This window comes from Natator depressus, chromosome 2, assembly GCF_965152275.1.
Source record: "Natator depressus isolate rNatDep1 chromosome 2, rNatDep2.hap1, whole genome shotgun sequence".
Lineage (NCBI taxonomy): Eukaryota > Metazoa > Chordata > Testudines > Cheloniidae > Natator > Natator depressus.
Genome location: NC_134235.1, coordinates 263,969,609 through 263,983,263, shown reverse-complemented (window position 1 = coordinate 263,983,263; position 13,655 = coordinate 263,969,609). Strand labels below are relative to the sequence as shown.

At 57.8% G+C, this 13,655-nt stretch overlaps 1 protein-coding gene across 1 annotated transcript; it reads right to left on the bottom strand.

The window, feature by feature from the left end:
* Window positions 1-141: 141 nt before the first annotated feature.
* Window positions 142-12,138, bottom strand: LOC141981973 (transmembrane protein 176B-like). Its single transcript, XM_074943587.1, has 8 exons — window positions 12,096-12,138; window positions 10,324-10,514; window positions 5,368-5,583; window positions 3,906-4,016; window positions 3,299-3,355; window positions 2,163-2,360; window positions 1,297-1,407; window positions 142-458 (listed from the first exon to the last, which is right to left on the bottom strand). The coding sequence occupies exons 1-8, from the start codon at window positions 12,136-12,138 to the stop codon at window positions 360-362; spliced, it is 1,026 nt and encodes a 341-aa protein (XP_074799688.1). The 3' UTR covers window positions 142-359.
* Window positions 12,139-13,655: the final 1,517 nt, after the last annotated feature.

Genomic DNA, 13,655 nt, shown 5'->3' with positions numbered 1-13,655 from the left:
CCTGCTTGGCATTCGTTTCCTCCCACCCTGCAAAGGCAGGAGGCGCTGTGCAGCCGGTGTACGGGGTGGAGGGCTCCCGTTCACACACAGCTCGCTCCCTGCAAGTGCCAGCGATCCAGTGGGACCAGCAAAGACAGACACTCATGAGAGACTGTTTATTTCCAAGCAGCTGGCTGCCCTAGTCAGAGCAGGGCCTGGGAAGACCCTCGCCCTAGTACATGGCTACAGTTGGTGCAGGAGAGGGACCAGTGGGATGCCCCAGCTCCAGAGCCAGGACAGGGAAGCGGGGCGGTGTGGGAGGGATGCAGGCTGTGCAGAGCGGTTACCCGGCAGAGCGAAGCTGGAGCCTGGCCGGGAGCTCAGATATCCTGGACAACCTGGGCTTTCTCCTTGTCCGGCGGGAGGATGGAGTCAGAGGACAGTAGCGGCTCCTTGCTCCCCGTCGCCTCGGCCCAGTCCTGAAAGCAGGGCAGAGGTTTAAGGCTCCAGCGGGCTCAGGGCTCCAGCGCCGAATAGCGCAGCCAGCTGAGGGCGACGGCGCCCGTAGCTCTGCACTGCCACAGCGCACACCACCTGGGCAAGCTGCTGCCCCCCGGGCAGAGAGGAGAGTCCTGCCGCGGCCTGGACCCCTCTGCTGAGGAGAAGCCAGCGAGCAGGTGGGTCCTGACCCCTCCTCGCTCTGCCACCGCAAGATTCCCGGGGCACTGAGGGTCTCTGAGCTTGGGGGCTCAGAGTGCGCGCCCCAGGGGCTGGGCTGACATGCAGGGCCGGCGGGAGCAGCAGGAAGGGGTCCCCAGGACTGCCTGCCCCTTCCGTTATCACAAGTAGCCTTGTGATGCTAATGGGATGGGGGCTACCCTACCACCCCAGGCGAGGTAGGCTCTGCCAGCCAATCAGACGGCTCCTTCCGCTCCACCCATTTTGTACTGAGCACGGCAGGTCAGGTTACACGGCAGCTTTCAGGAGCTGGCACTGATGGGGCAACAGGCCCACTGCTCCCCGACTCGTGCCCCATGCTGTGGGGACCCCCAAGGGGGGGTCCCCTGGATCTCCACAGAAGCCCAGGGAGGGGCCATCTCAGCTATCCAGGAGCCCTGCTGGGATGTCTCCTCCCCTGCCACCCCCATACAGCACTAGGGTGCGTCTCCCCATATCACTGACCCACCAACCCTCATGCCAGTCCTGGGGAGGCAGAAGGAAGCCCCTGGCCCAGGGCCCCCCGCTGCTGGGAGTTCAGCCGGGGCTGCCCTGGGGCCCAGCCAGCCTGCCCTAGAGATGGTCCCGCTCCCCCGTTACCTTCTTCCTGCAGCACAGGGCCCAGCAGCCGTAGAGGAAGGAGTAGAGGGTGATGCAGAGGCCGGTGGCCATGGTCAGCAGCAGGAGCAGCCGCACGCCCCGGAACAGGTTCTGGGAACAGCGGAGGGGACAGGCAGCACCACGGTCACGGGGCCCCACCCTGCCCGGGGCCGGGAGCCAGCCAGCTCCCAGGGCTCCGTGCTCGGACAGCGGCTGGATCGGCCGGAGCAGCACGCACAGCTCTGTCTGGGGCCTGGTCCCTCATTTCAGACCCATGGGCCTCATTCTAATGATCATGCTCCTTGCTGGGGGGCAAGCCCCTCGGAGGCCATCCTGGGGGCTGCCCCCAGGGGGCAGTACGGAGCCTGTGCGTCAGATCCTTCCAGCCAAGGCTCGCCCAAGGGACACCGCGATCAGGAGGAGGGACCCAGCCCCAAGGTCACATGGCAGCTGGTGGCAGAGTCAGGATAGAACCCAGGAGTCCTGGGGCTCAGATCACTACAGCACAGCTGCCTCCCACTCCTGCAGGAGGAGACGCACGTCGGGTGAACTCTGCCTCTCAGCGACCCAGACATCCAGCCGGACTGAGCCTCCTCTGCACAGGATCTCTGGGGCAGGAAACAGCACCCCTGGAAGTGACCGTTGGCCAACCGGCAGGTCACAGCCCCTGCAGAGGCTCCAGTCCCCTGGACCCGTGCAGAGCTGCGGAGGGCGGGGTCTCCCACCGGGCGGGGCACTGTGTGTGCACCTCTGCCGGCCGGGGCGAGGGACCGCCCAGCTCCATGCTGGCGCCTGCAGAGAGGGGGCCCGTTGCTGCAGCGTGGGGGGCCGGGGACACTGGTGACCGCGCCAGGGGGGCTGCTCACCTCAAGCCTCCCGAACTCGAACCTGCAGTCCTGCGGTCTCCAGAAATCTTCGGAGCCCGTGGGCGACGGTGAGGCCGGGCCACACAGGTAAGAGCCTTCGGTGAAGGTGAAAGACCACGTCATATCCCGCGCCCCGATGATCACAGCCACGGTCGCTGAGACAACGCTGGCCAGGGTGAGCAGCAAGGCTAGCCAGACCTGCGGGGAGGGGACCCACTGGGTGAGGCACAGACGCACCGGCTTCCCCGCCCTGCCCGCGCAGGACCATGGTCCAGCCCCAGGGCTCGGCAGGGGCACACGGCCTGTGGCTGCAGCGCAGGAGGGGACACTGCAGGGCAGGGGGCTGCCCAGCCCCACCCACCGGCAGGTGGGGCGCTACTGAGGGAGCATGGCACATGGGGGGGGGCCCCATCGGAGCCTCCGGGGGGTAGGTGTACAGAAATGCGAGAAGAGGTTGGGGGCATCAGTGCAGTAAGACTGGTCCCCCGCCACACAGTAGAAGGGATTTCGTAGATTCCCGGCACCAGGACCGTTCTGCCCACCCCGCTTGGCCTCTCACAGGGCCCTGTCCCCAGGTCTCCTGCATCGGGCCCAGCCCTGCCAGCTGAGCGAGAGTGGGGCTGTTAGAGACACGCGTGGCCTGGATTCACTGGCTCCTTATTTCTCAGCCGGGACGGGTCCGGTTCAGCTCCAGCCAGCGGCTCTTGTCTGGCCCCTGCCTGTCGGAGCCAAGGGCCGTCTGTCACAGAGCCCCCTCCCCTGCATGGACTGGGCTCCGGGCACCTGCAGACGGCGCTCACGGCACCGCCGACCCCTCCCCTGGAGACACTAACCCAGCGAGCTCTGGCAGCCCCTCACGGGAGGCAGATTTCCCAGCCCTCGGCTCGTCCCTGTGGCTCCTTTCTGACCCTTTCCCATTTGTCACCATCCTTCCGGAAGTGGCATCACCAGTCCGGAATGCTCCCCCCCATCCGGGCGTCGGGGTGCAGACAGCGCGGCTGCCCCCATGGGGAAAAGGGGGCAGGCTGGGAGTAGCCGGTCATTGGGACCCACACCCAGGGCACTTCCCTTCAGTACAAAGGGCAGAGCCCCCTGGAGCCAGCAGCCGGTGCCTAGCGCCCCAGGCACGCACTCACCCAGCAGCCGGTGCCACGCTTCTCGCTCACAATGCAAAAGACTCCGGAGATGATGAGCTGTGGAAGGGAAACCACGGTGAGCGCCGTGTGGGCTGGGGCATTGCCAGGAGCGAGACCTCACCCCCAGCACCCACCCCAAGGTCCCCAGCAAAGGTGCAGGGGGTCGCTGTGCAGACAGTAGCCCTGGGGCTTCCTCTGGGACTGCCTGGGCCAGGGCTGAAGGTGCGTGCCGGCTGACTGTCCCTGGGGCCCACGGGAGCACAGTGTGGTGGGGATTAGGACATACAGCGGACTGGCCCATGCCAGAGGGGACTGGAAAACAGGTCACTCGCTGACGAGCCATGTCCCTCTAACGAGCCCCAGCAGCCACCGGAGCCTGAGAATTGCAGCTGCTTTGGGCATTACAGAGAGACACCCCCCACTCCCCCCGAATCCCAGCCCGAGAGCTCATGCCCGGGGAGAGAGGTCCAGCTTTGGGCTGAGGAGCAGCTGCAGAAATCCTGCCCGACGGGCTCTTCGTTTGCCAGGGAGCGTTGCCAGGAACAGGCCCGAGTGGTGTCTGGAGCGGGGGAGCCAGTGACTGAGCCAAGCTGCTGCTCCGACTCACCAGAGCGCCTGTCCAGAACGGGGATCCCGACGAGATCTCCTCCGTGCGCGGCGCAAAGCAGAGCATCACGCCAATGGCCCCGCACACGATCCCGAGCAGCACCTGGCAGGCCTGTAAGATCAGCCCACAGGACTCAGCAGATGGACACAGCAGCCTGCCTTGCCCATCCCCCCCGCCCACCCACAGCTGGACACAGTTCTCACGGAGGCTGGACCGAGTAAGCCCAGCCCTGACAGGGGTTTGTCCAGCCTGTTCTTGAACACCCCCAGTGACGGGGATCCCACCTCCTCCCGTGGGTGCCTGGTCCAGAGCCGAGCTCCCCTGAGAGCGAGAACAATTCGCCAGCGTGGAGCCCAACTCCCCCTTGCTGCAGATGGACCCATTGCTCCTAGTCCGACCTTCAGTGGCCATGGAGAACAACGGATCCCTGTCCTCTTTCTAACCCTAACCCCAACCCCCAACCGCCCTGCACATATTTAAAGGCTCCCGTCTTTATCTTCTTTTCTCAAGACTAAACAGACCCAGTTTTCTAGACCTTTGATTGTTTTTGTTGCTCTTCTCTGGACTCTCTCCAATTTGGCCACATCTTTCCTGAAGTGCAGCGTCCAGAACGGGACCCCGGACTCCAGCTGAGGCCTCACCAGTGCTGAACACAGCGGGACAGTGACTTCCCGTGTCTTACATACGACACTCCCGTTAATACACCCTAGAAGGAGGTTAGCCGTTTCCACCCCGGAATCATGTTCTCGAGGATATTCACTTTGTGATCCTCTCTAGCCGCCAGCTCCCCCCAGCCAGGTGTTCCCCATTTTGTGCCTGGGCAGTTGTTTTTTCCCCTCCCACGTGAAGTTCTTCGCACTTGCCCTTATTGAATTTCATCGGTTTGAATTCAGAGCAGTTCTCCAATTTGTCAGGGTTGTCTGGAAGTCTCATCCTGTCCTCCAAAGTGCCTGCAGCCCCTGCCAGCTTGGGGTCATCCATGGTAAGTAAATACTCTCCATGTCACTAATGAGAATATTGACTCCTACCCGCCCCAGGACTGACCCCAGCGGGACCCCACTGCACGTGCCCTCCCAGTTTCACAGAGAGCCACCAACAGCTACGCTCTCAGTCTTTCAACCCCCTGACAGTAATTTCATCTCAACATCTCCCTAGTTCGCTTATGAGGGCATCATGTGAGACAGCGTCAAAGTCTTGCCAAATCAAGATCTATCACGTCTACGGCTTCCCCCACCCAGGAACCCTGTCCCAGAATGAAATTCGGCTGATTTGGGATAATTTATCCAAGACAAACTCAGGCTGGCTGTTCCTTAGACCCTATTTTCCTCAAGGTCTTACAAACAGATTGTAAGCTGCACTCCTGCTCTAGACATGCTCCTGCTCACTGGGCTCTCCCCACTACACATCTGTGTGTCCCTGCGGTGCCCTGATCTCAGCCCCGTCCTGCCACGCTGGCACTTACCCCAAGCACTTTCTGCTCCCCGCGGTAGCAGCCCTTGGCAAGGCCCTGGCTGGTGGGTGCCCAAGGCTTGGCCCTTCTCTGGAGCATGGACCTGACCAGGAAGGCCAGCCACGACTCCTGGTTGACGGTGATGTTGATGACTGTCTTGTCCGAGCCCTCAGTGGAAACCTCCATGTCGTTCACCTTCACCACGCTGGTCGGCATCCTGACCCCGCTCTGAAACAGGGAGGGGAGTGAGAGCAGCGCCCAACCCGCGTGCCCGACCTGCGCAGCCCCCGCGCCAACACGCCCCCTAGAACAGGAGGTCCCCCTAGCACAGCCCCAGACCACGCTGCCCGACTGAGCACAGCGATGCCAACACCTCCCGGCGGCCTGGGAAGGGGCCGTTTCTAAGACCCCTTTTCAAAGAGGCCTGGGAATGGTCCAACAGTTGCTGGATGTCATAGGGCTTACCAGACAGGACCAGCTCTGGGCCCATCTCCAGCAGTGGCAGGGAAGGGGCTGCAACCCCTGCAGTGGGCAGTGACGGGATAACCTGAGATGGGATCACCTCACAGGTTCATCTCCTTCCTTTCCCCCATTGTTAGGGGTCAATTTATGCCCTGAAGCAGGCGGGTTCATAGCCCTTCCCACACTAATCCTCACCACACTAACTCTGGATGTTCTCATTATCCATAAATACGGCCAGTCTATTCTGAATCATGCTAAATTTGGCCTCAGTTAGATCCTGCGGCATTGAGTTCCACAGGCTAGCTTGTGTGGTGTGAAAAACTATTTCCTTTCATCCTCCCCCTCCCAGCACTATCTTATTTTCTTTCCATTGTGCCAGCAAATTTCTAATCACACTTAAAAATGACCAAGATATTATTAGTGATTTGGTATGTATCCTGTGGACACTCGATGTGCCAGGACCCCAATGTGTAAGGTGCTGTACAAACACAGAACAAAGAACGTCCCCGCTGACAACCGAAGTATAAGACAAGAAATGGACGGGGAGCACAAGGAAACAGGGACCAGACGGGATTCACTCAGGAGTTCGGAAGGAACTCAAATGTGAAGTTGCAGAACTACTAACTCTAGTAGGAGAGGTCTCAGAGTAGCAGCCGTGTTAGTCTGTATTCGCAAAAAGAACAGGAGGCCTTGTGGCACCTTAGAGACTAACACATTTATTTGAGCATGAGCTCTCGTGAGCTACAGCTCACTTCATCCACAGTATGCATCCGATGAAGTGAGCTGTAGCTCACGAAAGCTTATGCTCAAATAAATTGGTTCGTCTCTAAGGTGCCACAAGGCCTCCTTAACTCTAGTATGTAACTGTGACATAGCCAGGGCAAGATCCAGACCCATGAGTAGTTGTGTCCCCTGCCCTCTAGCCTGGGGTGCCTTTTTCACTGCTGTAGCCACCTGCCTCGTCTGCTCACCCACAGCCTCCAGAAGGTAAGTCACTCCCAGCGAGGTCTGGGTGAGTTGCAGCCAGCCCGACTCACGCTGGCTTTTCTATTGCAGGGTGACCCCACCACACTCCCAGTCCCAGATTTCCCCCCAGAAATGCAGGTCTCGTAGAGGCCAGCCATTTCCGGGACAATAACGCTGACACAAAGTGTGTCATTTAATTCATAAAAATGAGAAGCACATTCTTACTGTCCCATATGGAGCTTCCCAAACACTGCACTTCAAAGATAGGATCAGATAAAACAACAAACAAGTTTATTAACGACCAAGAGAGAGATTTTACGTGAGTACGAGTAAGGAGGCATAAAAGGCAGAACCAGTTACACGGAAAAGAAAAGTGAAATGCAGCTCCTGCCTAACTTCGCCAACCAGGGTACTTTGAAGCCAAGCTGCTCTCACCACGTTTCCGCAGTTCTGCGGGTGAACTTCTTTCAGTCAGGATCCCTCCCCCACTCCAACGCTGCTTCCTTCGTTCTCCAAGTGTCATGAATGCCCACGGGCAGAGAGAAAGGGAAGAAAGCTTTGGTGTGTCTGCCCCCCTGGCTTATAGTTCCACCCCCCTTTGAGTAACGTTTCCAGTGGAGATTCAGGAGACAGTCTACGTGGAGTCTATAGTCCAAGTACACTATATCACTGCATCACCAAAGGCCACATGCTTGTTGACCCCTTCAAAGAATTCTAGTAGATTGCTGAGGCATGATTTCCCTTGACAAAAGCCGTGTTAACTCTGCCCCAACAAATCTTGTTCGTCTCTGCTTCTGACAATTCTGTTCTTTACGAGAGTTTCAACCAGCCTGCCCGGTACTGAAGTCAGGCTGACCGACCTGTAATTGCCAGGGTCGCCTCTGGAGCCCTTTTTAAAGATCAGTTTCACATGAGCTCTCCTCCCGTCATCTTGCACTGAGGCTGAATTCAATGATAGGTTACAAACCACGGTTTATCCTCCTGCTGATAATAGCCGATAAGGACTCCTCCTTGTTTTTGCTGATACAGACTAACACGGCTACCCCTCTGAAACCACAGTTTGTAGTTCTGGAATTTCACATTTGAGTTCCTTCAGAACTCTTGGGTGAATCCCATCTGGTCCTGGTGACTTATTGCTGTTTAGTTTATCCATTTGTTCCAAAACCTCCTCTGACGACACCTTAATCTGGGACAGTTCCTCAGATTTGTCACCTGAAAAGAATGGCTTAAGTGTAGGAACCTTCCTCACATCCTCTGCAGTGAAGACTGACTCAAAGAATTCATTTAGTTTCTCCCCAACGGCCCTGTCTTCCCTGAGTGCTGCTTTAGCACTTGGATCGTCCACTGGGCCCCGGATTGTTTAGCAAGCTTCCTGCTTCTCATGTACTTACAAAAATTGTCGTTAGTTTTTGAGTCTTTTGCTCGTTGCTCTTCAAAATCCTTTTTGGCCGGCCTAATTATACTTTGACATTTGAATGGGCCATCAATGGCTATAGCCAAGATAGTCAAGGATGCAACCCCAGTGCTTTGGGTGTCCCCAAACCTCTGAGTGCCGGACGCTGGGAGTGAATGATAGGGGATGGATCACTCACTAATTGCCCTGTTCTGTTCACTCCCTCTGTAAGCACCTGGCACTCATCACAGGAGACTGGGCTAGGTGGACCTTTGGTCTGACCCAGTCTGGCCACTCATGTTCTTAACGAGCCAGTGCTGGGCAGTCTTTGCACATCAGCTGCCTACCCACAGTTACTTCACCCACTCAGCCATTTACACATGCAGAGAGCTTTACTCTCATTCTATTAGGGTGACCAGATGTCCCGATTTTATAGGGACAATCCCGATTTTGGGGTCTTTTTCTTATATAGGCTCCTATTACCCCCCCCATCCCCTTTCCGGATCTTTCATATTTGCTGTCTGGTCACCCTACATTCTCTAGCAAGATTTTTCAGAAGAGCCATTCCACGCAGAATGCCAACAAGACAGCTCGGCCGTGCATTTTAACATGGAAATAGCCGAAAGCCGGTAGTGGATCCTCATTGTTAACACGTTTCAACTAGCTGGGCCCGTGTCCCTCTCAAGAGGCAGCTGTACAGCTCCTGGCAACGTCATGTCTCCTGCATGCAAGGACCTTTTCCCCAGCCCCACAGCCTGCAGGCTGCTCTTTAGAAATGGACATTGCACAGTCCCAGCCGGATACTCCGGGTTTGCTTCCTGATCCACCCACACGCATCCAATTGCAGGGCTGGGTCCCTGGAGTCCAGTGGCACCGAGCCTGTCCCCGCCAGACGTACTGCTCAGCTCGCACGGCCTGGCCTTCAGACAAGCAGGGCTCCGGCGCTGGGCAGGAGCCGAAAGCGGAACAGAGCTCCGCGGTGGGAAAGCCCCAGAGGCCTCCTGGAGCGTCCCGTCCAGTCCCGCTCCTCCCTCTGGCAATCCCCCCCCCCCCGAGGCCAGCGCCTAGCGCCGAGCCCTGCCCCCCCCCCCCCCCAGGCCAGCGCCTAGCGCCGAGCCCTGCCCCCCCCCCCGAGGCCAGCGCCTAGCGCCGAGCCCTGCCCCCCCCCCCCCCGAGGCCAGCGCCTAGCGCCGAGCCCTGCCCCCCCCCCCCCGAGGCCAGCGCCTAGCGCCGAGCCCTGCCCCCCCCCCCCGAGGCCAGCGCCTAGCGCCGAGCCCTGCCCCCCCCCCCCCGAGGCCAGCGCCTAGCGCCGAGCCCTGCCCCCCCCCCCCCGAGGCCAGCGCCTAGCGCCGAGCCCTGCCCCCCCCCCCCGAGGCCAGCGCCTAGCGCCGAGCCCTGCCCCCCCCCCCCGAGGCCAGCGCCTAGCGCCGAGCCCTGCCCCCCCCCCCGAGGCCAGCGCCTAGCGCCGAGCCCTGCCCCCCCCCCCCCGAGGCCAGCGCCTAGCGCCGAGCCCTGCCCCCCCCCCCCCGAGGCCAGCGCCTAGCGCCGAGCCCTGCCCCCCCCCCCGAGGCCAGCGCCTAGCGCCGAGCCCTGCCCCGAGGCCAGCGCCTAGCGCCGAGCCCTGCCCCCCCCCCCCGAGGCCAGCGCCGAGCCCTGCCCCCCCCCCCCGAGGCCAGCGCCTAGCGCCGAGCCCTGCCCCCCCGAGGCCAGCGCCTAGCGCCGAGCCCTGCCAGCGCCCCGGGGGGGGGTCAGCAGGGCGCAGCCCGGCCCCAGCAGCCCTGCCCGGGGCCGTTCCAGCCGGGGGCACGTTCCACCCCCCGACGGGCTGCTCCCCGCTCCCAGCAGCAGCCGGAGCCGGGCAGGTCCCTGCCCCCCGGAGCGGCCAGGCTGAGACAGGGGCGCAGACAGCCGGGGGGGGGGCCCAGCTCGCAGCGGGAGAGGAGGGTGTGGAGGGGCCCGGAGCAGCACCGGGGCTTTGGGGGGCGCTGCCCCCGCGTGTCAGAGGTGGGGGGCCGCCCGGGGAGGGCGGGGAGCGGCTGGAGCCCCCCCGCAGCCGATTCCCCCAAAGCGGAGTCCAAGCCAGCGGCTGAAAAGCCAGGCCCGGCCCCGGGCCGCCGCGCCCTCCCCGCCAACAGCCCCGGACTCACCGCGGACAGCCCCGGACAGCCCCGCCGGCCGCCCCGGACAGCTGGGTGCGCAGCGCCGCGCTCCGCCCTGCCTCGGAATGCGCGGCACGGAGCATGCGCTGTGCGTCCGCTGACGCCCCTGCCCGTCTCCCCAGTCGGGGTCTGGGGGCGGCGCTTGGCGCCGCGGGCGAATCGGAGCCGGGGGGCGGGGTCTGAGCGGGGGCGGACATGGACCGGGGGTGGGGTCCAGCAGCTGGAGGCAGGGTTAGGGGCGGGGCTAAAGGGAAAATCAGGGCGGGGTTAAGCCCAGGGGCGAGGTTTAACACACCCCTGAGCCAGCAAATTAGAGCACTTTAACTTGCCAGTGCAGATAATCCCTGAGATTTAATTCAGTGAAACATTTTACATATATCCCCTCAGAATCAAAGAACCCCTTATCACCTCGGTGTCTGAATGCATGGAGTCTCTGAGCAGTGTCCCAAGTTCTCTTATTTGCTGCTGGGATTCGCTGAATTCCCTGAATTTTTAATTCTAATTTTTTGAGCAGATGTTTATTCTGTTGGATCTGACTTCCACTCCGACGGAATTTCTGGCCTAGTGTCAAAACTTTGTTTTGAGTCAGTCCACCAATGGGGGTTGCATTTTTGCAACTGTTATTTTGCCTCTCAGTCTAGGCCTTAGTGGTTTTCCGCATGCCGTTGGGTACAGCTTGATTCTCAAATATTCAATGAAGGCCGTATACTATCTCCTATAACGTCTTTCTCCCCGGAAAAAAATCTATTGTAATTTTTGCAGACAGTTAGAACTGCCATTGTGGGTCAGACCAGTCGTCCGCCTCATCTAGTGTCCTGTCTGGTGACAGTGGCCAATGCCAGGTGCTTCTAAGGGAATGATCAGACCAGGCGATGACTCAGTGAACCATCCCATTGTCCCCTCCCAGCATCTGGCAGTCAAAGGACGGGTTAGGGACATGCAGAGCTTGGGCCTCCATCCCTGATTATCTTGGCTAACAGCCAATGTACTTATCCTGAGGAACTGATCGAATTCTTTGTTCAACCCATTCATAGTTTTGCCTTTCAAAATATAATGAACACACATCTACAACCCCAGGATACATTTACAACCCCAAGGATTCTAAAATCATGAGTTATACACCCTCGAGTCAAGACATTGTAATAAATAAATGATTTCTTTTTTTTATGTGCCTCTTTGTTCCTGAGCCTGTAGGGTGCAGCAAGGCCAGTTCCAATGCCTTGACCCTAAACACCTGAATGAATCTTAGTCTACCCTCATACTCCCAAACATTTCACATACCTAAGGCCATTTCTGCACTTTAAGTGTGGGTTAACTCAAGTTATGTCAGCATAGAGTCACTACGGTGGGTTTTAGCCCACGAAAGCTTATGCCCAAATAAATTTGTTAGTCTCTAAGGTGCCCCAAGGACTCCTGCTCTTTTTGCTGATACAGATTAACAAGGCTGCTACTCTGAAATATGTCACTTGTGTGCATGCCTCCTGGACTCCTTGTCTCAGCAGTCAGGGTACTCACCAGAAGCATGTGTATAGTTTCAGAGTGAGGTGCCCCATGAATAGATATCCCACTGTCCACCCACTGTATTTTGGGAAGCTTTGGTGTGGCAGTGTATGCTGGGTACCAAACAGGTCAGACAGGGGTGGTTGTGGCCAGGGGATCCAACTTCTTATAATGCATTGTTAACCATCCACTCATTTTACATGTATCCCATACATAAACTTGTACATAATGTTTACACGTTTTTTTCTAAACTCACTAACCTGCCTGGCCCTCCTCGCTGTCTGCCATCTCACACAGACTCATGGAGCTTGCACGGCTCTGCACTATTCAGCATGGATTCACCAAGGGAAGGTCATGCCTGACTAATCTAATCGCCTTTTATGATGAGATTACTGGCTCTGTGGATGAAGGGAAAGCAGTGGATGTATTGTTTCTTGACTTTAGCAAAGCTTTTGACACGGTCTCCCACAGTATTCTTGTCAGCAAGTTAAGGAAGTATGGGCTGGATGAATGCACTATAAGGTGGGTAGAAAGTTGGCTAGATTGTCGGGCTCAACGGGTAGTGATCAATGGCTCCATGTCTAGTTGGCAGCCGGTGTCAAGTGGAGTGCCCCAGGGGTCGGTCCTGGGGCCGGTTTTGTTCAATATCTTCATAAATGATCTGGAGGATGGTGTGGATTGCACTCTCAGCAAATTTGCGGATGATACTAAACTGGGAGGAGTGGTAGATACGCTGGAGGGGAGGGATAGGATACAGAAGGACCTAGACAAATTGGAGGATTGGGCCAAAAGAAATCTGATGAGGTTCAATAAGGATAAGTGCAGGGTCCTGCACTTAGGACGGAAGAATCCAATGCACCGCTACAGACTAGGGACCGAATGGCTAGGCAGCAGTTCTGCGGAAAAGGACCTAGGGGTGACAGTGGACAACAAGCTGGATATGAGTCAGCAGTGTGCCCTTGTTGCCAAAAAGGCCAATGGCATTTTGGGATGTATAAGTAGGGGCATAGTGAGCAGATCGAGGGACGTGATCGTTCCCCTCTATTCGACATTGGTGAGGCCTCATCTGGAGTACTGTGTCCAGTTTTGGGCCCCACACTACAAGAAGGATGTAGATAAATTGGAGAGAGTCCAGCGAAGGGCAACAAAAATGATTAGGGGTCTGGAACACATGACTTATGAGGAGAGGCTGAGGGAGCTGGGATTGTTTAGTCTACAGAAGAGAAGAATGAGGGGGGATTTGATAGCTGCTTTCAACTACCTGAAAGGGGGTTCCAAAGAGGATGGATCTAGACTGTTCTCAGTGGTAGCAGATGACAGAACGAGGAGTAATGGTCTCAAATTCCAGTGGGGGAGGTTTAGATTGGATATTAGGAAAAACTTTTTCACTAAGAGGGTGGTAAAACACTGGAATGCGTTACCTAGGGAGGTGGTAGAATCTCCTTCCTTAGAGGTTTTTAAGGTCAGGCTTGACAAAGCCCTGGCTGGGATGATTTAACTGGGACTTGGTCCTGCTTCGAGCAGGGGGTTGGACTAGATGACCTTCTGAGGTCCCTTCCAACCCTGATATTCTATGATTCTATTGTCACGAGTGTTTGCACCCAAAGCTGCATGCCCCTTTACTATTTGCAGATCAGCAAACATACATGTGGGGTGTGACATTATACTCTACATTCTTTATGAAAATATGCGGACGGTACGGATATGACGTAGGTAATAGAGACTTTATGCCAGATGGCTGATGTGGGTGTGACGAAGTGGGACTGTTCTTAATGGTTCCTCCGAATATTGTGGGGGTGCCTCAATTTCCCTTATGCAGT

Bases quoted from the DNA above. Each gene is read 5' to 3' on its own strand.
- LOC141981973 (XM_074943587.1), bottom strand. From the start codon at position 12,138: ATGAGTCTGTGTGAGATGGCAGACAGCGAGGAGGGCCAGGCAG. The intron at 5,584-10,323 runs GTGAGTCCGGGG...TCCCTGTTTCAG, and splicing joins GCTGTCCGGGGCTGTCCGCG to AGCGGGGTCAGGATGCCGAC. The intron at 459-1,296 runs GTAACGGGGGAG...CCCTGCTTTCAG, and splicing joins CCCTGTGCTGCAGGAAGAAG to GACTGGGCCGAGGCGACGGG.